Source organism: Lithobates pipiens, unplaced genomic scaffold (assembly GCF_037356315.1).
Source record: "Lithobates pipiens isolate NorthernLeopardFrog02 unplaced genomic scaffold, aLitPip1_a1.2 Scaffold_1, whole genome shotgun sequence".
NCBI classification, from domain to species: Eukaryota; Metazoa; Chordata; class Amphibia; order Anura; family Ranidae; genus Lithobates; species Lithobates pipiens.
In genome coordinates this window covers 45995554-46021053 of record NW_027507685.1, presented here as the reverse complement: position 1 = coordinate 46021053, position 25500 = coordinate 45995554, and the positions used below count along the sequence as shown (strand labels likewise).

The following is a 25500-nucleotide window of genomic DNA, read 5'->3' as shown; positions in this document are numbered from 1 at the left end:
TTTATTAAAAATAAATAGGCTGTTTAATTTCATAAAATTTTACACATTTGTAAGAACATGAATTTCTCATTCTGAGACAGGCACACCTTTGCTAGTAAAAGGTAAAAAACACTAGCCAATCATGACAGACATGGCAAGGAGTAATTCATTGTCATTTGGTTACTCATCTTGTGCACCTGGCCTCTAAATCCCTATACCAGTGATGGCGAACCTTGGCACCCCAGATGTTTTGGAACTACATTTCCCATGATGCTCAACAACACTGCAGAGTGCAATGAGCATCATGGGAAATGTAGTTCTAAAACATCTGGGGTGCCAAGGTTTGCCATCACTGCCCTATACCATCCAGACTAAGGCCCCTTTCATACCGAGGCGGTTTTCAGGTGCTACAGCGCTAAAAATAGCGCCTGAAAAAAACAAAACAGCCCCTTTCACTCAAGTATGAAAGCCGGAGGGCTTTCACAGTGGAGTGGTGCGCTGGCAGGATGGTGAAAAAAGTCCTGCTAGCCGCATCTTAGGAGTGGTGTATTCCCCGCTCTTACCCATTGAAATCAATGGGGCAGCGTGGCTATGCTGCTGGCAAAGCGCCGCTGCAGTGGCGCTTTGCGGGCGGTTTTAACCCTTTTTCAGCCGCTAGCGGAGGTTAAAACCGCCCAGTTAGCGGCTGCATACCGCCTCTAAAAATAGCGGCGCTTTACCGCCAATGCCCGTACCACACCAGTGTGAAAGGGGCCTAAGGCTCGGTTCACATTGCTGCTGAGACCCAAAGTCGCGTGACATGCCAAATATGAGAGCTGTCCAAATTGGCACTACTGAAGTCGTTCTGACTTTAGGAAAAATAAAAGTACCTCTAGTCATTCAAAGTGACTTCTATCAAAAGTAGTACTCAAGACAACAAAGGTCACATAGCAAGGTCGCGTGACTTTCAGGTCGCAGCAGCTTAAACCGAGCTTTAAAGGGTTTGATTTACTAAAAAAAAAAAAAAAAAAACTGAACACCACAAAATCTGGTGCAGCTCTGCATTGAAACCAGCTTAATTGAGCAAGCTGAAGATAGGAGCTGATTGACTACCATGCACAGCTGCACCAGATTATGCACTCTCCAGTTTTAATCAATCCCAAAAGCTACCCTGTCACCAAAGGGTCACTTTTAAATACAAGGCAGCCTCTGAAATAAGAGTGAATACCTACCTTTCCAGTGGACCTTGTGTTGAAAAGCTACTTACTGCTTCTGGCCACTGCAGCTACTAGTCCGACTGGATGGGTGGAATATCTGTAACCCCACTGCACACAGTGGGTTCTCCTGTGGGTCCTGTAGTGAGGTATGGAGCCAGTGGTATTAACTACAGCTTGCAGTGAGGTAGCAGATATTCTATACACCAGAAATGTGGCATACATGCTGCAACTGGAGAATAGCAAAGCTGCAGCTATTTTAATACACAGTCTGCTGGAAAGTCAAGTATATTCAGTCTTTTTTTTCAGATTGTCCTGTGCATCTGTCTACAATCTACACATTGGTTTGGCTTTTCATCCAGCTTTCAAAACACAGCATCTCTTCACACAAAATAGCTTTATCAGTTTCCTACTTCTCAGTAACCACATGAAGCTTTATTGGAAGAGATGTCAGTTTAACTGCACCTTCAACCAATTTCTATCCTTTGGTTACTTGAAACTGGGACACAAATGAAGTTGGTTGGAATGGCCTGCAAACTTCCCTTGGGATTAGACATGTGTTAATACAATTACATAGATGGTAAAGTGAGAACAGTCAAAGAAAAGTGGCCAGAAACAAAAACAAAACATTGGAGGACATGGACAGTAACCTGACAGCACCAATTCAATTTGCCAAATTTCAAATGTATGTGATAATCTTATCAAGCTGACACACGCACAAAAAAAAAAAATATATATAAATAAATAAAATAAAAAAAAAGCCACCAACGACAAATTACTGGTTGGCCATTCCCCCCCCCCAACAGTCAACGCTGGTCGAAATCTGTAACCAAGCACTTTGAGTACATTCTTAGACCGTGGTTACATCTTACATCCTTTACATTTTAAAATAAATAAACACTAAAAAGACCGAAAAAAAAAAAGTCACAAAGACCTGGAAGATACAGGCAATATGTACACATACTGTACATACTATTCTGTACATAAAATATACAGCCCCTACTTTTTCTGTAACAGTCCACACAGGAAGGGGCAATTATTATATACATAATTATAAAAAAAAAATATATATGAATACACACACAGGGACAGGGCTTGAAGAGTAGATCACTTTGCTTCTTTACTCCGCCATGCAGTCTCCAAACAACCTGTGTTAGAACCTTCACTTTGGAGAAAGATCATCTAATGATATGAATGAAGAGCTGGAGTTTGAACAAGCCACAGGTGAGTCAGTCACACAACCATCTTTAGCCGTCGTGTCAGAGAAGCCAATGCTGCTGCTGCTATCAAGGTCTGAGGAAAGGCTGGAAATGGAGGAAAAGCGTTAATCAACTGGAAATTTGCTGTCCAGTACAACAGCTGAAGTAGCAATTTGCATGGATTTTCTCACCATCCTATTAATACATTCCATAGAACTCCTCATTGCAATGCCTTTACTTACAAAACAAAAATGCACAAGTAGATGTGCGTTATGCAAATATTGCACCACAGTTGTGAAAAACAATTATAAGCTGAGAGTATGGCATTTAGTAATGAATTTTGTCAAAAACATGAACATTTTTTTTTTTTTTGCAATTCACAATGTGGGGTGCAGATGCTGGAACAGGTTACATTGTCCATCCTAAAATCCAGGGGAACATGTAAGATGTTCCAAAGATGAACTTACCCTTTAAAGGAGTTGTAAAGTCAGTAGGTTTATCTTAACCTCCCTAGCGGTGATCCAGAGTCTGGTTCGGGCTGGGTTTTCAGTACCACGAGTGGTAACCCCGAGCCAGACTGGGGATCGCATCGTTGGATACAGGGAGGACACAGGGAGAGGTTACTTACCTTGTCCCCTGGATCCAGCAATGTCCTCCACGCTGTGTGATCGAGCTGTCCTCCGCTCGATTCACACAGTGCCCGAGTGCCGCCGAGCTCCGTTCCCTGCGACGTTACGGCGCACGGGAGCGTAAATCGGCGCCAAATTCAAAAAAGTAAAAAGGCACAGTACTGTAATCTTACAGATTACAGTACTGTATAAAAAAAATTACACACCCCCTTTGTTCCTAGTGGTCTGTCCAGTGCCCTGCATGCACTTTTATATTATAAATACTGTTTTTTTTTCTGCCTGGAATTTGGAGATTGCCCATAGCAACCAAAAACTGTCCCTTTATGTCAAAAGTAGTTTTAGACCAACTACAAAACAGCAATAATAAATTATAATCACTTGCAGAATTGAGCGATAGCAATTTGTGGGGAAATTCGTCAAACACTAAATCTAATGACAGCGACAATTCTGCAAATGAGCAAGTTTCAGTGTTTTTGGATTTGATTACATTATTGAATAATTTTTATTATATTATAAACTTTATCATACCTGGGATGTCTGCTAGACTCTGGTTTGAACAGATTTAAGAGAGTTATTCCTAAGAATTGCAGGCCTACAATATAAAACGCCAAATTTCCATGCAAAATAATTGTACCGCTTTGAGCACCTAAAATCAGAACTAATCATATCGCCAGGGAGGTTAATGCATTCTATGCATTAAGGCGGATCTTTAGTCTTTTTTTTCCAACTTTCCATCTATTAAATATTCTGCCCTTGCTGTTTCAACTTTGTATAGTAAAACATTTTATTTCCCGTTTGTTTGGTCATTAGCCTAGGCTTATGACATCATGCACAGCTCTCTCTCACTCTTCTGAGAGTTTGGAAGGAAGGGAGGGGCCAATGAAAGCTGCAGAGTTGGAGGGGTGTGTGTAAACCCAGGAAGTGAACAGGCAGCAGCTTCAGCTGCCCACAGTTAAAATGGTTGCAGCCAGACTTGGTGGAGAGAGATCTCTGTAGCAGATTTGGCAAGTACAGAATCACAGTATATATAAAATAAGATGCAAAGTGGTTGGAGGGAAGCTTCAGAATGGCAAATTACAAATTGAGTATACTGCAGTTCCTCTTTAAGATAAAAAGCCTTCTGTTTGCAGCAGCAGCAGCCCCCCTAATACTTACCTGAGCCCCATCCCTGTCCACAAGTATATCGACCGTCCAAGAATCTCCCTCATGATTGGCCAACACACAGTAGCGGTGTCATTGGCTCTCGCTGCTGTCAAAGACAGTCAGCCAATCAGGAGAGTGGGGCGGGCCAGGCTGCTACTTAGTGTCTGAATGGACACAGGGAGCTGTGACTTGGCTTGGGTGCCCCCATAGCAAGCTGCTTGCTGAGGGGGCACTCAACAGGAGGGAGGGGCTAGGAGCACGGAAGAGGCACAGGAGAAGAGGAGGATCCGGGCTGTTCTGTCCAATTCCTCTGCAACAGCAGGTAAGTATGAATTTTTTTTTCCCCCAATTAACAAATAACTAGACTTTAAAACTGAGGTAGGCATCCACAGCACCTCAACTCTGGCCAAACTACAAATCTTATACCAGTCAGTCTTGCAATGTCTCATGGGACAACACTACAGGCTGCCATTGCTGACCTCATTCTGAAACTGCAAATTAGCAGGTCTGACAAGACAAATCTCAAAAAGTTCTCAGATTTCCTATTAAAAAGGCAATTTCCACATGTGACCACTCTGTGCAATACCATTGGAAGAATTGTGTTATACATGTTCGAGAAGTACACAAAAACTTGATAATGTCCCCAATTCACAGGGCTCCCGGGTATTGCTCAGTAATTAGCCCTATTTCTTATTCTGAACAACAGAATGACTAGCCTTTATGCTTTGGAGATAGGGGTGCAGGAAAAAGAAATCTGTGTAGGGCTGACACCACCAAGTCCACACAATATTGTGTGTCTGAACTGCAAAACAGGTCACCTTTCTGAAATTTGCCCTGACATTGGACCTCTTGCACATTAATCTGAAATCAATCCTTTAATTTCCATGGTTGCACCCCACCACTGAACTCTGGTACTGCTCTAAAAATTCTAGATAGCCAGAATGTAATCTTACCAACTGTAATCAGATAGGTGAGTAACATCAGGGGATAGCATGTTTGTAGTTCCTTGAAACAGCCTTTTTGGTTGGTTTTCCAATTCCATTTCAACTAAAAACAAATAAAAATGTAGTTAGTATTTGGTTTAAACTAGGAATGATTTAGGTTTTGGACTTGTACATAAGATTTCTCAGCATGTGTGCGTGCTGATCTTTCCTTTGGAAATACAGAAAGAAAAAACAAACAAATGTAGGAGTAATATACTACCGCTCAGTCTGTACTTTACAACTGGCAGCCCTGATGACTCCGTATCAGTTTGCTTTTGCATAACCTAGATATACTGATGCCCCACCAACAGGTACACCATAGTAATATCTGTCATGCATACTCAGACTCACACAAGATAATAAGATTATTTTACCTTTTCTTTTTATGGGACCAAGTGCACTCGGGCGGATGCAGTTGATTGGGCTCTGACTCCTCCTGCTAATGAAGGGGGAAAAAAAAAAAAAAACACATTTGTAAACAGTGTAATTACATAAAATATTGGTGCCAAGAGCTAGTCATGAATCCGACATGGATTTAAAAAGGTAATCAATTTTGGCTTTAGAAAAACTAAAATACAAAACACACCCTTTTTGAAAATAACTCATGCCGGCATCAAGGAAAGCAGTAGACCAGGGGTAGGCAAACTGGGCCCCTTCAGCTGTGGTGAAACTACAAGTCCCATGAAACATTGTAAGACCCCGACAATCACAGACATGACTCCTAGAGGCAGAGCAATGATGGGATTTGTAGTTTCACCACTGCTGGAGTGCAGAGGTTGCCAACCCCTGCAGTAGACAACGCTGACCCTTTTTAAACACACCAGGGATGATACACAAACAACCATCAATTCAGACAAGGTCTATGAAACTCAAGGCTTATAGATAAATCCTCCTGAACTATAATGTCTGTTGACATACAAGCTAGTAAGGTTCCCTGGTATACTAAGGTAAATGCATCTTGGCTATCGGGCATAGATTAATGGTTAAAGGCTCCATAAGATGTCAGAGTGCCAATGTTTCAATAACCTACTAGCATTCAAGTGTATGAACAACGCAATGGGGGTTATTTACGAAAGTCAAATCCACTTTGCACTGCAAGTGTATTCATCCTTTTTATTAACAAAAAAAGAAAGGAGACATGTCACTTTTTAAATTACATAAGAAGGAATCTCACTGATTAATGTTATAGGAAGGTGACTAGAGCACTTTCACAAGCACAAGGATAACACTTTTGAGGGTTGGGTGGAATATACTTAACACGAGGGAGTATATTATGGAGATAGATTCATGTCTGTGTTAATTGTGTTTTATGTTGTTATGTACGTGTATGTATATGCCTATATATATATATATTTTTATATGGTTGTGAAATTGAATAATTTTTGTTTATGTGTATAAAAATAATTGAAACAGAAAGTGCACTGTAAGTGTAGTCACTCTAAATCTAAAGGGGTAGATCTCAAATGAGTGGAAGCTCTGCTGATTTTATCATCCAATCATGTGCAAGCTAAAATGCCATTTTCCTTGCATGCCCCCCCTCGGATCTACAGCCACTTTTCACTGCAAGTGCACTTGGAAGTAAAGTGGCTTTTCCTTTAGTAAATAACCCCCAAAGTGTGTCATTTCCAGTGATACTGCATGCTATATACCTTACGCCAACGTTTCTCAACTCTAGTCCCCAAGGCACTCCTAACAGCTCATGTTTTTAGGCTTTCCCTTATTTTGCACAGGTGATTTGATCAGTTTCACTGCCTTAGCAATTACCACAGCCGTTTCATCTGAGGGAAATCCTGAAAACATGACCTGTTGGGGCGCCTTGAGGACTGCAGTTGAGAAACTGGCTGACTGGGACTTATGCTCACTTGTGTGACTGGTCATGCAACTTTGGACATAAAAGTCGCATGACAAGTCATTCCCCATGTTTTCCAATGATAACCATTCATATGTGCGACCTAAAGTTGCAGCAACTTCAAAGTAGTTCATGCGATACTTTGGTCCGCTTTTCATGCAACTTGAGAACCACAGAATTCAATGTTAACCCTCAAAAGTTGCATGAAAGTCATACCTGAATGTTATACAGTGCAACAGTTGTCCATGATCACTGGTCAAAGTCGGCACTAATTTGGATTCGTACAAGTGTGAATGGAGCCTTACTGTACACTTGATTGTCTCCATTGTACACGCAATTCTGAGAAAGGTCCATTGATAATATGGTCTGTAGAAAGGGTTATGCAGGCCATATGTGGAGCGAATTTCTTTCCTGCAACCACAGGTTCTGAGAAAGAAAATGGTATTTTTGTACTCACCATAAAATCCTTTTCTCTGAAGTTCATTGATGGACACAGTTCCTTTAAATCTTGACCTTAGGGTTATATCACTACCTTCAGGAGAGGACTAGGCAGAACATGTAAAAACAGCAAGACTGCACAGCACCACCCAGGGGGCGGTCCCACTGGCTATAACCCCTCACTCCGCTTGCTGCAGCTCAGTTCGTCAAAAAGCAGTACAAACATAAATAGGAGGGGTGGGTGCTGTGTCCATCAATGAACTTCAGAGAAAAGGATTTGACGGGGAGTACAAAAATCCAATTTTCTCCTTCGTTCATTGACGGACACAGCTCCTTTAAATCTTGACCTTAGGGACATCCCCAAGCAGTGTCAAAAAACGAGAGGAGAAAACAGCAAGAAAACTTCACCCACAACAAGAGGAACGTCTCAAATAGAGAAGTTGCCACTTTAAAACAGCCGCCAACAAAAACAAAACATGCAGCCAACTTATGTATCTAAAGATGCGCTCACAACAAACTTGTAATTTAATGAAAGTGTGAATTGCAACCTTACACAGCCACCTGCAAAAACCTTGTGGCCAAAGCAAGCTTCCAAAGATGCGCTTACGTCAAGTTGGTAGAATTTAGTGAAAGTGTGAAAGTCGCCGCCTTACACGCTTGATGTCGGAAAGCCCAGGAGGCTCCAATTGCCCTGGTGGAATGAGCCATGGCAGGAATAAGGGGGCACCTGCCCCTTTAAGGCATAGGCCTGAACCATGATCTGTCTGATCCACCGAGAGATGGTGGTCGACAAGACCGCCAGCCCTTTCTCGGACCAGCCACCGAGACAAACAAGAGTCTGACCTCCGAAAAGGAGCCGTAGCAGACAAATACACCCGTAGAACCCGGACCACGTCCAGGGAATGTAAAGCAACTTCTTTCGGATGTGTCGGATTAGGACATAGGGTTGGTAACACAATGTCGTCATTTAGATGGAAGGCCGAAACCACCTGTGGGAGAAAAGAGGGCTGCCGACGTAGCACTGGCTCATTCTTGCGGAGGACCAAGTAGGGATACTTGCATGACAACGCTGCCAATTCAGAAACCCTCCCGGTAGATGTAATAGCCACTAGAAAGACTACTTTCTGAGAAAAAGTCAACAAGGGAATCTCCATAATATTTTCAAAACGGCGGTTTCTGAAGAACCGATACCTCCGTGGGATCTGAATCTGGTGCTAACAGTGGTTTAACTGGAGGGGCTACGTGTCGAACCCCTTGCACAAATGTACACAGCAATGAGTGAGTCGCCAAGGGACATTGGAAAAAGACAGCAAAGGCTGATATCTGCCCCTTGATGGCGCTTAAGGCAAGTTTCTGATCCACTCCTCGCTGTAAAAACAGCAGGATCCTGGAAACTGAGTCTGTGCACGAACGCCACCCCATCTCCTCCCACATGGGGATGTAAGCCTTCCACGTAGCATGGTAAATCTTCAGAGAAGATGACTTCCGTGCCCTCAGCATAGTGGAAATTACAGAGTCTGACAGACCTCGGTCCCTTAGTACCTGGCCTTTAACAGCCATGCAGTTAAAACCAGTGATGGTAAAGCAGGATAAAGTATCATACCTTGCGATAGAAGGTCCTCTTGTATCGGCAGCTGCCAAGGAACATCCGCCACCAGTCGTACTAAGTCAGCATACCAAGGCCAATATGGGGCAATCAATTCCTGGAATCCCTTCGGCCTCCACTCGTGGCAAGAGCTTTAGTGGGGGAGTGGCCCCCATGGAGCCACCAACGCGTCTGACACGTCCGCCCAGGGGTCTCTTGTCCTGGACACAAACCTCTGCGCCTTCCGATTGAGCCGAAAGCCCAAGAGATCCACATCTGGTGTGCCCCACTTTAGGCAAATGAGCCGGAATACATCCAGATGCAACGACCATTCCCCTTGGTCCAGCATCTGACGACTTAGATAATCCGCCTGCCAGGTACATGCACCGCGCCACATGCGCATGTCATACAGTGGCCCCAGCAGGGGGAGGATGGGAAGACGGATAGGGAAAGTGGAAAGGAAGAGTGAGAAACCCCCCCTAGTCGACCTCCCAGGGAATGCCCAGCTGCTCAATCCTGCCGAGGCAAAGACAGCCCTACTTATCCCTCCTGTCGGGACTGCTGGACGCATTCCACCACAGACCCATCACCCGAGCAGTACGGGGTGGCTGTTGGCCATGGCACACTGTGACACGGACAGCAGTAGCCTGGTCATATGTGTACCCCATATCATAAAGCTCACTGGCTGCCCCTGGACCAGAAGGGGCATGTCGTTGCCGACCCAGCGTGTAGCTAGGGTCTGCTCACGCCCGATGACCAGTCTGGGGAGACTACAAGGATTTACGTTATCCAGCCTGTCACTCAGCCTGGCTGTTGATTGTAGATCACAGGATCAAAACTGCAGAAAAAAAAAAAAATTCCCAGGGCCAATAGCCCCCTCAAGGAGCCAGGTCCTTGTACACTAGGCAGAAAAAAAAAAACTGAGCTGCAGGAAGCAGAGTGAGGGGTTATAGCCAGTGGGACCACCCCCCTGGGCGGTGCTGTGCAGTCTAGCTGTTTTTACATGTCCTGCCTAGTCCTCTCCTGAAGGTGGCGATATAACCCTAAGGTCAAGTTTTAAAGGAGCTCTGTCCGTCAATAAACGAAAGAGAAATTAGCTTGATTCCCCCATCAACACAGTGTTGACAGGAGAATATCTACTAGATGCCATCGCATGTAAAATTCAGCAGGCTGGTTGTACCCAAGTTGATCGATCTCAGCCTGATAAACTGGAGAGAATCAAACTGTCTATGGCCAGCCTTACCCTTTAAGAAGCCAAATCGATAGAAGTAGACCTACTGCCCATAGAAAACCAGATTGTTTTTAGTCTGTTGGACAACATATTTAGGTTTCCTTTCCATCACCATCACGGCAAAATACAAATAAAAGAAACAATGTAGAGTCTTAAAATATAATACTTACGTGGTAAATCGTCTTGTGGGACTAGGTATAGGGCTGGGAGGCAAGCCATTACTGCTCAGACACATTTGTAAAGAAGGTGAGAAACATTGCTGTGGGTGACAAAACAAAAGGATGTCCTTATATTATAACACCTAGATTCCTCCCCATCAGGAGGGGTGGGAAACATTGTTACAGCTTACACCATTTCAGAAATTTGGTTGGCATTAAATGGGGGGGGTTACACGCAGCATCCGAACCTGTACTAATGATATTCACACTTTTAGTCATGTAGGAGTATTATACTACCACTCAGCCTGTTCTTAAAGGCTGTCAGCCCTGATAACTCCTTTGGTCTATATTGCATTTGTAAAAGTACATGTGCCCTATAGGAAAAGAGCACATGATGTAGAGCTGAAACAACGAATCGATTAATTCGACAATTGATTATGAAAATAGTTGACAACTATTTTTATAATCGATTAATCGGCCAGCCGATTCGTTGGCCTGCATACAGAATGCATTGTTTACATATCAGGAAACACAGTACAGCACACATACAGCTCAGTACACCATCCATACATGTAAGTAAGTGCCTGAGAACTTGTGAATGTTTGAGGAGCAGTGCCTCATGGACATGTGGTCCTGGGCAGGAATTGAGTGGTTCTAAAGTCAGAGGTTTTTTACCTTGCTATAGGAGCACTCTATATTACACTTTGCAGCTTGTTATGGGGGCACTCTAAAGGCAGGAGGAGCCAGAAGAGCAGAATCGGGGCTGCTCTGTGCAAAACCACTGCACAGAGTAGGTATGTCTGTTTAAATTTTTTTTTTAATAAAAGTTACTTTAAAAAGACTGTACAGTTAGATCAGCATCTGAACCCAGAGAAGGTGGAGTCTGACAGACTGGAGATAATATAAAAAGGCATTACAATAACATTTAAAGTGAAAGTTTTCCAGTATTGTGCATTATTTTAAAAAAACTATTATATATACACACACACACATGAAAAAAATAAAAAGTCTGAGCTTTTACTACTTTAATATAGAAGATTTATATCTCCCTCTCTTATTGCTTGTCTGACTCCTAGTTATAACGCCCATATATTGTACTTCTGGGTGTAATTATTATATACATGATAAAAGAAAAAATATAAATATTTTATTACTTTCATTGTTTCACAGTATAAGGGCCAGTTCACACCAGACGCAGTTCCATGCAGTTTTGTTTTTTTCTACAATAATACAGTCAGTTCCGGTCAGTTTCTGCACCAAAGAAAATGACCAGAAACTGACTGCATGGTGTGAACTAGACTCATTGGAATACATGGAAAATACTGTGTATGCATTTTTAGTACAGAAAAAAATAAAGCGGAAGTTACAAAGTTCCACTTTTGGGCAGCACGTCGCTTTAAACAAATTATACACCACACTTTAAGGTTATTATCTGATCAATCAATTAATCGGAAATAAAAATCGGCCAACTAATTGATTATGAAAAAAATCGTTAGTTGCAGCCCTAACACTACGTCAATTAAACATGCATACCTAAAATGGTAACTTAATCAGCAAAAGCAAATTCTAATGCCTTTCCAGCAATGTTGGGAGCAATTTGTCCATGGGGTGGCCCAGGAGAGCTCAAATGCTAAACCTGCAGAAATATGTCCAGGGGATATAGATGTACCTTGAAAATAACCTTTTAATCATCTTACTAAATGATAGATACTGCATTCTTCCATTTAAGAACCCTCAAGCCATCAGAATAGAATTCTTACTGCATAGTGTTATTTACACACACTTCCAGCCATTTGTTATGTTTTTTCACACAATTTCTAAAGAATGTTTGTGTGGTTACAGCTATTATTTGAAACTGTTTTTCCTCTTTTACACTATACGTGCTACTGAGGACTTCCAGGTTCAATGTGAAACAAACTTGTCTTCATATGCTCAAATAATAAAAAAAAGTAGCAAAATGTAATCTGAATACCAGACTAAAAACCATAGACTAATATAAAGCAGGGAAGAGCACAACGACTTTAGAGAACACGTAGTAACACAGGGAAATCAGATTTAATCTCATGCCTCATTTGACTACAATAAGGCCCCTTTCACACTGGGGCGGTTTTCAGGCGTTACAGCGCTAAAAATAGCACCTGAAAAAAACGGCCCCTTTCACACTGGAGCGGTGCGCTGGCAGGACAGTGAAAAAAGTCCTGCTAGCCGCAACTTTGGAGCGGTGAAGGAGCGGTGTATTCACCGCTCCTACCCATTGAAATCAATGGGACAGCGCGGCAATACCGCCAGCAAAGCGCCGCTGCAGCAGCGATTTTAACCCTTTTTCGGCCGCTATCGGGGGTTAAAACCACCCCGCTAGTGCCCGCAGACCGCCGCTAAAACGACAGTAAAGTGCCGCTAAAAATAGCAGCACTTTACCGCCAACGGCCGCACCGCCCCAGTGAAAAAGGGGCCTTAATCATCAAATCTTTCCCTACTTTTTGCACTAGCCTAAGCTAGACCCACAAGCAGAAATAAAAAAAAATAAAAAAAACTTAAAAAAAAAAAACTACCTTTCCTATTCCTCTTGTAGGCGAAGGGGCTGGTGACACTGGAGCAAAGTCAACACGTTTTGGGGATGAAGGTTTATCAAGCTTGTCAATATCATTATCACTCTGTAAAAAGAAAGTGTTTTAGGCTCACAAGAAGCAGAAGAAAAGAATGTACTTGAGCAAATACCAAACAAAACAATATCAACCGCAGCCTCGACAAAAAAGCTGAAACGAAAAAAAGTCCATATATTTGAAACCTTCACCTGGAAATGGTGGCTGCCTGTACATTGCCCCCATACTACCCTCTGAGTCACTGACCCTAAAACATCACAACCCCTGAACTACATACTTGTTGCAGGCCAGCGACTACAAAGACGCTAAAGCTATGATCAGTCAGACAGGCAACTAGAGGTTCTAGGTAAAATGAGAAGAACATGCCTTTTTCTTTTTTTTTTGTCGTTTTTTTTAGCACGCCAAATTAAAATGCCACTGGGAGAGGGCCTGCGTGCAGTTCTAGTTTTCTTCTAGAACATTGTGGGAGTCCCAAAGTAAGGGTTTTTGATTATGGAAATCTCAACTTTGAGATAAGTAAATTAAGGGATGCTCCACCCTTCCCCATTGCCTTCTAAATGTGGGGCCTGGCCTCGCTGATTGGTAGCAAATAGCAAGTTCAGTTCAACGCCATCCTTCCAGAAGTAAGCAGTCACATTCTGTAAATTCACACACTCGTAAGTCTTGGACACCTCCCCATCCCTCAACACAATGTTCCAGACCTTTTTTTTTTTTTGATAGAAAAGGGAAGAGGGGCATTTATTACAGGTAAGGGAGGCTCCAAAAAGGTATTCAGCTGCCTGACTTCCTCACCACACTGCTCAGTACCCAGGGGCTCTGTTGCAGCGTTTTCTGTGTACTTGTGGTGAAATGAAGCAGGAAAACACCAATCACTGCACTAGTGTGAATGAGCCCTAAAGGCTTTAGGTCAGCTTTACAGCTATAGAAGTAATAGGTTCACTTTAAATACTTAGAACAAAAATTATTGGGGGGGGGGGGGTGTAATATTCATAAGTCTATAAAATGTTATAATCAAACATTTACTGCAGGTGTATTTGTGTATTCCCTGGTGCATGTGTTTTAAAATTACAGTAACTGATTCATCAGGAGTAACTGTCACGTTCACTGGTTTATAAGGTTTTATATTAAAAACGTATTTTTAATCTGTGTACATTAAAACAGATAATAAGTAACTACTTACCAGGCTGAAGCTTTCCTCCCAGGAAAGGCTCATTTGCATTGCAGTTTGCACTTCCCTGAACACAATAAAAATAAATTAGTGGAACTGAATCACTGTTCTATAATTAGAAAAGATCACACAATAACCAAACAAATATCACTAATAAAATTCAAACCTGTATAGAGCTAATACAGAAACCTTGCCGTCTAAGAAAACCACATGTGCGCGCGCGCGCTCTAAACCTAGCTCACAAATGTTATTAATATTAAACTGATTATTACATGCACATCTTTCCATAGTTTAACGCATGAAAAAATTCTGCAAATACAGAAATAATGTTGATTAAGCTAAAAATCTGTGTCCTTGTAACTTCCCAAGCAATGAAATCTCAAGCAGTGTTATCAGTCTTGCTCACTTTAACCGGTTCCCGACCAGCGCACGCCGATGTACGTCGGCAGAATGGCACGGGCAGGCATACTGGCGTACAGGTACGTCCAATCTTTAATGCCGCCTTTCATCACGCGCTCGCGTGCCAGTCGAGACCCCTCGTGAGTCCGGTCGCGGGTCCCGCGGACTCGAACGCTGCGGGCATACCCACGATCATCTCACGTGGCGGCTGAATGGAGAAATGCCGTTGTAAACAGCATTTCCCCATTCTGCCTAGCAACTAGTGACGCTGATCTCTTCTCCATGTGAAAGCCCAGCCCCGCGCAGTTAGTAACACCCCTAGGAACACTTAACCCCTACACTGCCACCCACTGGTTAACCCCTACACTGCCACCCACTGGTTAACCCCTACACTGCCACCCACTGGTTAACCCCTACACTGCCACCCACTGGTTAACCCCTACACTGCCACCCACTGGTTAACCCCTACACTGCCACCCACTGGTTAACCCCTACACTGCCACCCACTGGTTAACCCCTACACTGCCAGTGTTATTTACACAGGAATCACTGCATTTATATAGCAGTGATTACTGTACGACAATGGTCCCAAAAATGTGTCAAAAACGTCCGATGTGTCCGCCATAATGTCACAGTCAAGAATATGCATCGGCCTAAACTGAGGGAAAAAAACATGTTTTTTTTATATATTTTTGGGGGATATTTATTATAAGAAAAAGTAAAAAATAATGCGTTTTTTTTTTCAAAATTGTCGCTCTATTTTTGTTTATAGCGCAAAAAATAAAAACTGCAGGGGTGATCAAATACCACCAAAAGAAAGCTCTATTTGTGGGGGGGAAAAAAAAAAGAAAAAAAAAAAAAAAAAGGGACGTCAATTTTGTTTGGGAGCCACATCGCACGACCGCGCAATTGTCAGTTAAAGCGACGCAGTGCCGGATCGCAAAAAGTGGTCTGGTCTTTGACCAGCAAAATGGTCCGGTCTGTAAGTGGTTAAACCTTAAAGTGGTTGTTAACCCACTTACATAAAAACATCCCATCTGCACTGTAATAAACCAGCAATTGTCCCTGTGCTAGGTAAAAAAATAAAAATAAATGCGCTTATCGGCTCTCCCCTCCTCCTCCCCCCCTCCCCGGCTGACGTCTGCGGGAGTGCTCGGTCCCGCCCAATCGAGCTGTAAATCGGAAAGAGAAGAGACCCAAACAGGCAGCTGAGCACTGGGAGCCGTGCTGTTATACATACGGATAAGCATATTTTTTAGGCAACAGAGGCATATTTACTGGTTTATTACAGCGCAGATTGGATGTTTTTTAATGAAATATGAGAGCGGGGGCTGGGGCTGACACACAGAGAGGGGGGAGGGGGGGTCGGGGGGTAGGAGGAGGACAGAGGAGACACAGGAGAGCAGGCTGTGGATAAAGGAGGCACCCAAACAGATCATGATGTCAGGGGCCCAGCAGGCATGATTATCCTGGTGTATTTGCAGAGGGGAGGGTATAGCTAGGCAGGATCAGCCAGGTGTTGCAGGGTGCCAAATTACACAGCATAATCATCGTGCTGTATAACATGATTTAAAAGGAACAGAATCTGAAAAAATAAATAAAAAAAGGAAACAAAACGCTTTAACCACAGAACATATATCTATATGTTGATATAAGGCAGAGGAGAGTGGGAAATGTTCTGTAGTTCAATTAAGGAGCAAGCAGCTTTGAGCGACAATGCTGCTCCTCCATAGATACAATACATTGAAGGAGTGCCATCACCCTAGAACGTGTTACTGGCAGATTTCATAATGTGAAAATTATTGGAAAATCCCCCAAAAAGAAAACGAATGCAGCCTTGAATATCTCAGAACTCATAAAACTTCAATAGATTATATTTTTGTTTTGCTTTATAATCAATTTTATTTTATTACAAGGTAAAAGGGAGAGGCTCCAAATATGAATACTCTTACCGTTCACGTGCGGTCTCTCGATTCATCAGATCCACTCCTTCCTCCTTTGAAAGACAAAACAATACTAATGATTTGTGCCTCAGAACCTTGTGGTTATAGCATGCCAGCCAGACGAAGTGACCTAAACTGTCTTGCAGCAATAAGTCCGATACAACAGCCCAATAAATTGTTGTGGCGGGATAAGGCTAATCAAGTCTAGCTTAAAGTGGAAGTCCGCCCCAACACTTAAATTGTCCCCTGCAATCATTAATGTGAGCCAAGTTCAGCCTTATGTCTCAAAATGAAAAAATCCCAGCTTTTCTACCTTTATTTTGCAGTCTCCAGTGCCATCACATGACTTCAAATCTACTTCATTCTGAGACAAAAATCAGCCAGTGGATGTGATTACTGAAAGCTAGTGACATCACTTCCTGGGAGGGACACACTTCCTGTGTAGCCAGTGGCCATATACAGGATGGGGAGGAGCCGATTATAGGTTCCCGCCCAGTGCTGGCTGGCTCCTTTTGCATTTATAGCTATGTACAACATTAGAAATAAGGGTCTACACCGTTTAAAATCCAGTAATACACGGTCTCACCCTGTTCTGCACATGCTCAATTGCCCTCTATTTTTAGACACTGCTGACAGCCTTAGAGCGGAATTAAACTCTCTTTATCCTTTACAGCCAAGGAAACTTCTGTTTGATCTGCAACTGCCATGGTGCTGCACATGGGATCAGTTATGACAGCAGCCATTTGATGGTTTGACAGTTTAGTCGAGGACAGTTGGCAATTTCAGCATTCCAGGAATGTAACTTTTTTTTTTCTTTTTTTTTTTATGTTAAATTGATGGGTTTAGTCACGCTCCCCCCCCCGCTGTTCAGGAGCCCTGGGCTTCAGCAAATGGCAGCCTCCAGTAAGAAGAAACAGGAATGCTAAAGGCAATTTACAGCAAACACTATTTTGGTAGCATAGTTATGACTAATGTATGTTCCTAGCTAAATAACATCCCTAAAATTTTAAATCCAACTGCCATCGGTCACACTATAATATGAATAATGCAGAGGATTAGCAAGGAAAGAACACTCATTGTGTAAGATTGCCCAGACCACATATTTTTTACACTACAAACATCTGGTGAACTTTTCAAAAGTACAGAACCACAAATATGCAAAATAAGCTTTTCAAGCGTTAAGCAAAATCTCCCGTCAAAAGGAAAAGTTAGGTTAGAGGACTACACAGTTGAGTATGGTCTGTGATAATTTCTTTGTTTTGTAAAGAGCTAGATTTTTAGGACAAGCATTCAGGGCCTACCATCACCTTCTCTTAATGGTCCAAGCAATAGAGAGCTACAAGAAGGAACATACATTTCATAATAGTTAAGCTACCAAAATGAATGTGTGCTGTAAATTATCTTTAGCTTTTTCCCCGTTTCTTCTTGCTGAAGGCTGCCATTTTGCTGATGCCAAGAGCCCCTGAACAGCAGTAAATCTTTAGGCCTTCAGCATAAGCGCTTATTTGTAATGTTTTACATAACTATATCTGCAAAAGGGGTCAGCCTGAAGAGATCCAGCAGGACTTCATTTTTTGACTAAAGTTCCACTTTGGTCCAAGCACACAAAGCCGCACCCCCCCCCCCCCCCCCCATTATTCGACAACACTGGAGAAAGGAGACAGTCTTCTGTCTGATGGAGAGGGAGCAATGCAGACAGAATATCTGGAAGAATGCATCCACCACATCTAGAATTGTTAAGCTGCAATATAATCATTTTTGTTTTTTGCTTTCATGTTAAGAATGGCTACAAAATGCAGAGTACGCACGCACACACACACACAAACACACTGGAAACTGCATGAAGTCACCCAAAATCCATTATATCAATGTTTATATTAAATAAAAGTTGGTTAACATTAGTATTCCTCCTCTCACGTCTGTGTGCACACCAACAATGCAAATCAAAGTAAAAGGTATAGATCAAAAATACCTACCCTTTTCAGCTGATGAAGTCTGCTGCTTGGTATTCGCACAGGGGAGGAAGATGGCACCTGTACAGAAAAGATGCACAAGGTTAGTTGCATGCAAAATGAAAGTCCTAATGAGTGCATGTAATAAAGTGATGGCTGCAATGTTAAAGAGAACATACAATTTCTTCAACCTTCTCTGATGTATTCAAGGGACACCGCTGTCTACAGAATCGGTCAGATTCCTGGTCCCCGTCCGCAGGTCTCCAGTAAACTCCTATTACACTACGGGGTTCAGTAGTAATGCAGGGGCCAACAAATGGAAGCACAGCCAAAGACCAGATATCCAACACACCCATAAGGGTGCCAGATGCAAAAGCATCAAGGATTGTACAGATACAGGGTTTTTTTTTTTGAACCGGGGAGAACAAGCACAGATAGATATTTGTACACAAGTACTCGCCAATGCCTTAGCAATTACAAAACGAATGGGCTCAAATCCCACATGATTTGAACAAGAATGAGGTGCAGTTCCTGTCTGACTTGCATGCCATTTCCTTGGCCGGTCCTGCGTGAAGCCGGGTTTGTCAGTGACTTCAGCCTGGGTTCACACAGGAGCGGTGCAGAAACCTGCATGCGACAGAAATCGCACTGCATTCCTATTCAAATCACATGACATTTTTGCAGTGTGATTTGAGCCCATTCATTTTGTAAAGGCTCGAATTGCACCACAAAAAGGTATCAGTTTTAGATATCTAGGCATTTGCACAAGTACATGTACTCGTGCAAATGCTTAGTATCGGTGCAAAACTCCATAAGCATCTTGAGGTTATGTATTTCTTGAACACACTGGAAACAAGCAATGTTAGCAGTGGGCCAAGTATGCATTAAAATACTTCCTAAAAGAATTTATTTAGTTTCATTAGTGGTAACTGGGTCCTTTTAAAAATATGAACTCAATACTTTGCACCAAAAAGTGACATTCATGGAAAATTTTCTTTACATACAGATCCCCTACTATAACTAATCGTACTCAGTTACACTTTTTCCTTCTAAATAAATCTAAAAGATGAAGGTTAAATGCAACATGCAGACTGAGTTGACTCTGCATGTCGCATTTGAAAACGTTAATAAAATGTGTTATAAAACATACAAAATGCATTTAAAAAAAAAACAAAAACAACGCACATCAATGTAATTCACTGATGTCAAAGCAAACTAAATGCATGTTAACACAAACTAAATGCAACAGACATGGTGTGAATCCAGCCCAAAGTAAAACTGTAGATCCCATGCTCTTCCAGAAGCAGTCCATGCTATGTTTTTCTTGGTGTTAGCTAAAGCTGCGCGATTAATCGTTAAAGAATCAAAAATCGCGATTCTACCCCCCTACCGATCTTAAAACAGCATTTCCCTAATCCTATGTTACAAGTGCAGAGTTCTCTGCTCACTTCTGACAGCCGACAACAAAATTAAAATTAAAATATTCAGGCAGCCTGCCAAAATACACTTTAAGGAATATTAAAAAAAAAAAAAAAAAAAACAGTAAAGTTAGCCCAATTTTTTTTGTATAATGTGAAAGATTATGTTACGCCACGAGAATCGTGATCTTTATTCTAAGTAAAAAAAATTGTGATTCTCGTTTTAGCTAGAACCATGTATGTAGCTCTAGTGTTAGCCACAAAGAATACTGTACTGCTCCAAACCTGCACAACAGAATTGGAAATTTAATCTAAAAACTATTTAATGATGTTTTTCTAAAAGCACTGACAGGCAGGCTTTTTTTTTTTTTTTTTTTTAAATGACAGAAGAAAGACTATATAGCTTTTCTGTCACGGGTTACTACTCCCCGTCACTACTTTGTTCCGCAAGTGTACACCGAGTTGTGTATGTGCAGCTCCAGCACAATTCTGCACACATGAACAGAGGTTACAACATCTGGGACCTGCTAATCAATAAGCTGAAACCAGAAGAGGACCGGGAAAAGTTTGAAGCACCAGAGACCAAGGAAAGCGCTGACAAACCTTTTAGATTGGTCTGGTGGTTTAGTTCCCTTTAAATGATCTTCTGGATCCCCATGTACACTTACCAGGTTTTGGCGGTTCACCACAGTGGTGCTGTTTCTGCGTGCCCTTACTGCATAGGGTTGGAACACTTGTGAGTGATCGCTGCAAACAATGAACAAGCAGCAGTTAGAATGTTATATTTATCAACAGTACATAGGTGACTTAAAACCAGGCACATAAGACATTTGAAGGAATCATGTACTAAGAAAAATATAGGGGGTGGCATTGCCAAGCTTTAAAAATACTAGTTGCCTCAATGGGGGAGATTTACTATGGGTCCTTTCACACGGGGCGGATCAGTTCTGATCCGCCCCGTGGATGTCCGTTTGCTCAGCGGGGATCACTCCGCCGATCCCCGCTGAGCAGGGAGATGACAGCTCCGTCTCTGCATACTGCGCAGGGACGGACCTGTCACAGCGCCGCTCTCCCCTATGGGAGATCGGATGGCGACGGACCGCAGTGCCCGTCGTCACCCGATCCGCAGACGGATGGAAAAATAGCTTTTTCCTCCGTTACACTTTTTCGGATCGGAGCGGGTCGGATGTCAGCGGACATGTCACCGCTGACATCCGACGCTCCATAGACCTCTATGGAGCACCCGTTCAGGTCCGCCTGAAAAACTGACAGGCGGGCCTGAACGGGACGTCAGTGTGAAAGAGGCCTAAAACTGTAACACACAGAATGTGGTGCAGCTGTGCATAGTACCCAATCAGCTTCTAACTTCAGCTTGTAAAAATTAAAGTGGTTGTAAAGTCAGAAGTTTTTTTTTTATCTTAATGCATTAAGATAAAAAACCTGTGTCTATTAGCCCCCCTCAGCCTCCCCAATACTTACGCGAGTTCCATCTCGATCCAGCGATGTTGCATGAGACTCGGTTGTCCAGATTCTCCCTCCTCTGGCTGAGCCAGCAGCAAAGCGACATTTGCTCCCACTGCTGTCGATCAAAGTTAGTGAGCCAATGAGGAGAGACACTCAGACCTGTGGCTCAGGCGCCCCCATAGCAAGCTGTTTGATATGGGGGCACTCAACAGGAGGGAGGGGCCAGGAGCGCACAAGAAAAAGAGGATCTGGACTGCTCTGTGCAAAACCAAATGCACAGGCCAGGCAAGTGGAACACATTTGTTATTTTTAAGAGAGAAAAAACAAGACTTTAGTATCACTTTAAAAGCAGAAGTAAGGTCCGCTAAAAAAATTTTTTTTAATTTTAAGGCCCTTCCAGGTGGGTTATGCCATAATGTACTAGTATGCACAGCATATTAGAACAATACAGCAGACTTACATGTTATATGGTGTCCCCTAACGCAGTGAATAAATGGCTAGACTGTGTGGGCTGAGCCCCAAATTGCCATGCTGTGTTCAAATTGTGACAAAAAGGGCATGGAGAGGATCACACTGGGGGAGCGCCGTGCGGGGTGCAGATGCTGGAAAATATTACATGTTCCACCCTAAAAACTGGTGAATGTGTAACATGTTCCAAAACGTGTTTATCCTTTAATACTGGGCTAAGCAACCATGGCACTTCAACTCTGGTGAACCTACAAATCGAATCATACCTGTCAGTCTTACAATGTCTCATGGGACTTGTAGTTCCACAAAAGCTGGAGTGTCGATTTAAAGCCTTGCACAAGGAATACACAAGTGGTCACCTTGTTATAGACCATCCACAACTAAAATTATAACCTACAAGCGGTAGATTTAATACAATTTTTTTCTGGATAAGACAGTTACTCTAGTTTTGTAAAACTCCAGATTTCATCATATCTTAACACATATGGGTACGCTGGGATCTATAGTTTCACAAGAGCCACTGACTGCATATGGTACACTAAAGCATAAACACTGCTGATCCTTGACACACAGTTCCCATCAGTTGATTTCACTTCTTTAGCAGGAGTCGTATAATTCCCAATATCTCCCGTTTCGTCACAGGCAGACATCAGTTCCTTACAATATATCTTAGGACCCTTGTCCATGAGTTGCTGTGTACAGGTGTGTACACTGTAAAAGGTCTACATCTCTTATAGTCAGATTCTAAGGCTAGGTTCACATCTATGCTTTTAGGGTGTATGGCGAAGAGCAAAAATCCATTTACCATTACTATAATGTTTTATTTATTTTATTACACGCAGGATGGTGCGTTTTTTGGCTCCACGGACTTCAACTGAAGTGCATTAAAAACACACGTACATGCATTTTTGGTAGGGATTTGTGTTTAGCAACGTCTATTCCTACAAAAAAAAGGCACAAAGAAAATAAATAAATTGTGCTGCAAAAACACATTAACCGCACAGATATGAACCCAGCCTAAGGCCCTGTTCACACCTGTGCGCTTTTACCACACTGGAACGCACCAAAAGCGCATGAAAACTAGTCCTGTGTAAACCCCGAGGCTGTATTCATATCTGGGCAGTTTGAATCGCGGGCAGATTTGCCACTATTTCAAAAGCGCCAAGGTGTGAATGGCAAACTGCAGAAAGCACATTTGAGATACCATTCATGCACCTAAAAATCGTAGGGTGGTTCTGCTGTGATAAATCGTGCTGCAACCCGCATTGCGTGAATCTTGTTACACCCCCCCCCTCCAAAAAAAAAAAAAAACACACAACTAGGCGCTGTGAGATTGCAGCAAATCTGCCAGCGATTCAAAACGTTGAGATGTGAATGCAGCCTAAACATTCACTTCTGTACGCTACTCTTTCAAAACTTTCTGCAACACCTTCTGCACCCAGATTGAAAAAATAAAATAAACACACCTCCCATTGAAGTCTATTGGGGCAATCCAAAAAAACGAAAACAAAAACACACTCATTGCAATTTAAGTGCACCTTTTGAGTCACCTATAAATTTTCCCCAGGTGACAATTGCATGGAAGACATTAAGCGCAGCATTTTGTTTTAAAGCATTAAAAACCACAGAAAAATGCAATGTGTTTTCACAAAATGCACATTTTCCAACGCGCTGATGGGAACAGGCCTTACCATCACTCCTTGCCCATCAGATTCTCTTCTGTCCAGACATTCACCTTACACTAACCCATGAGGATAGGAATGGAAGATCACTATATGAAACAATCCAAAACAAAGCCAATCTCTGGGATCTTTCCAGGGACAAACCTCCAGGATCTGGGAAGTCAGGCAGACAATGCCCAGCATTCCCACATTAGAAGTTATTCAGCAGGCCAGGCTCTGAGGAACTACAAATACCAGCAGATACTATGCTGAATTCTGCAGCTCCTTCCCAGCTGGAAATCCACAGGTTGTCTCCATCCTGAACACATCATCCTCAGTCGCCCGATTTCTGATGCTCCGTACAACACACAGCCCCTCCCCCCTCTACCTGCACCCCCAGCCTCACCTGAGCCCGTTAATATGTGGGGCACTATTGGATCTCCTCAGGCTGCCATCGCTGGGGATCTCCACGTCCAGCTCCATTTTCTCCTGAGCCATGATGGCAGCAGTGATGCTCCCCCGATCCTCCTCCCTCCCCAGTACAAGGCCTCAGCACACAAGCTCCGAGCTCAGGGCTCCATACCACAGCCTGGGAAGACGATTGTCGCTCTCCTGGCGCCCTCTGCACTGTGTGAGGCCGAGGAAGCCCCGGCTCAGGCCCAGGCCAAGCTCTCCAGCCCTCCCTATGCCGAGACTGAGCAGCGCCCAGAACGCATGCGCACAGCTGATGACTGAGCGCCGAGGACGGCCTGACTGTGCTGTGAGGAGACACCTCCGGAGCGGGAGTCTTTACACTCTGCACAATACACACACTACACAATGATGGGAGAGGAGCTACGGGAAATCTATACGCTCATATACATAACTAAACCCAAGCGAATGAGTTCTCTCCTCACTTCTCTGAAACAAGAGATTGGCGGGCTTTGTGCATAGTGTAATGATTGGTAAGCTGCAGTAACCCAGAGCAACCAATCACAGTCCAGTTTACTCTCATGATTTCAATTGTTAAGTGCTGTAACTCTAAGCAACCAATCAGGTTCAGGTTTACAGTGGTGATAGGTACAGTAACCCTAAGCAGCCAATTATTTTTGATATTTACTGTAATGCCACAATATGCAGCAAGCAAGCACTATAACCGTTTACACTACCGAAGTCGCCTGACAAGTCGCGCTCCGTTCTGTACTATGGAACCGTTCTAATAGGAGCGACTCAAGTGCTCCGACTTAGAAAAAGGTTCCTGTACTATTTTTGGGGCGACTTCCATTGACTTCTATACAGTAGTCGTTTTGCAAGTCGCTGCTGAAGTCGTGTGCAGGTCGCGTCTGTGAGTCGCGCTGCAAGTCGTGTCGCCCCTGTGTGAACGGGCACTCAGGGTGGGTTTACACCACAGTGTGCAGGTAAGTGCGTATCTATTGACGTGCACTGCAGTGTGTTGGCCTAGCTATGGCCAATGCGTATTTTATTTATTTTTTTACTCACGTATTTCTTTTTACCTAATACACATAAAATGCTGCCTGACACTTTCTTTAAAGAGGAACTGCAGTCTGCTCACATAATTTGTAATAAATACATTACAGCCATCCCAGCCGTGACACTACCTGCCTGGAGTTTGCATGTTCTCCCTGTGCCTGTGTGGGTTTCCCCTGGGTACTCCGGTTTCCTCCCACATTCCAAAGACATGCAGGTAGGTTAATTGGCTTCTGGCCAAAATTGACCCTAGTATAAGAATGGGGACCTTGGATTGTGGGCTCCTTGAGGGTAGGGACTGATGTGAGTGTGCAATGTACAGGTATAGGGATAATTGTAGACACCCGCTCAGGTTGAACTGGATGGACTGGTGTCTTTATTCAACCTTACTAACTATGAAACATTTTTGCCATTCTGAAGCTTCCCTCCAACCACTTTGCATATTATTTTATATATACTGTACTTGCCAAATATGCTGCAGAAATCTCCCTCCACTGAGTCTGGCTGCATCCATTTTAACTGTGGGCAGCTGAAGCTGCTGCCTGTTCACTTCCTGGATTTACACACACA

The 25500-nt window shown here is 43.0% G+C and overlaps 1 protein-coding gene and 2 non-coding genes across 5 annotated transcripts; all 3 read right to left on the bottom strand.

Moving 5' to 3' along the window:
• Positions 1-24252, bottom strand: PABIR2 (PABIR family member 2). Of its 3 annotated transcripts, none has more exons than XM_077492006.1 (10): positions 23870-24251; positions 20539-20617; positions 18477-18533; positions 16510-16550; positions 14171-14225; positions 12940-13041; positions 10400-10488; positions 5501-5565; positions 5097-5190; positions 1-2476 (listed from the first exon to the last, which is right to left on the bottom strand). In XM_077492006.1, exons 1-10 carry the CDS (start codon positions 23959-23961, stop codon positions 2335-2337), a joined length of 816 nt encoding a protein of 271 aa, XP_077348132.1. In that variant the 5' UTR covers positions 23962-24251; the 3' UTR covers positions 1-2334. The 3 variants fall into 3 exon arrangements, with proteins under 3 accessions (XP_077348132.1, XP_077348054.1, XP_077348205.1); XM_077491928.1 differs by having other exon boundaries at positions 16510-16553; positions 23870-24236; XM_077492079.1 differs by lacking the exon at positions 12940-13041 and having other exon boundaries at positions 16510-16553; positions 23870-24252.
• Positions 5325-5465, bottom strand: LOC143989888 (small nucleolar RNA U109). The gene has a single exon (XR_013277094.1). It is a non-coding gene; the product is annotated as a small nucleolar RNA U109 (small nucleolar RNA).
• LOC143989881 (small nucleolar RNA U109) lies at positions 10663-10787 on the bottom strand. The gene has a single exon (XR_013277092.1). It is a non-coding gene; the product is annotated as a small nucleolar RNA U109 (small nucleolar RNA).
• Positions 24253-25500: the final 1248 nt, after the last annotated feature.

Bases quoted from the DNA above. Each gene is read 5' to 3' on its own strand.
- PABIR2 (XM_077491928.1), bottom strand. From the start codon at position 23,961: ATGGCTCAGGAGAAAATGGAGCTGGACGTGGAGATCCCCAGCGATGGC. The intron at 20,618-23,869 runs GTGAGGCTGGGG...CATTGTTTGCAG, and splicing joins CCACATATTAACGGGCTCAG to CGATCACTCACAAGTGTTCC. The intron at 5,191-5,500 runs GTAAAATAATCT...ATTTGTTTTTAG, and splicing joins TGGTCCCATAAAAAGAAAAG to TTGAAATGGAATTGGAAAAC.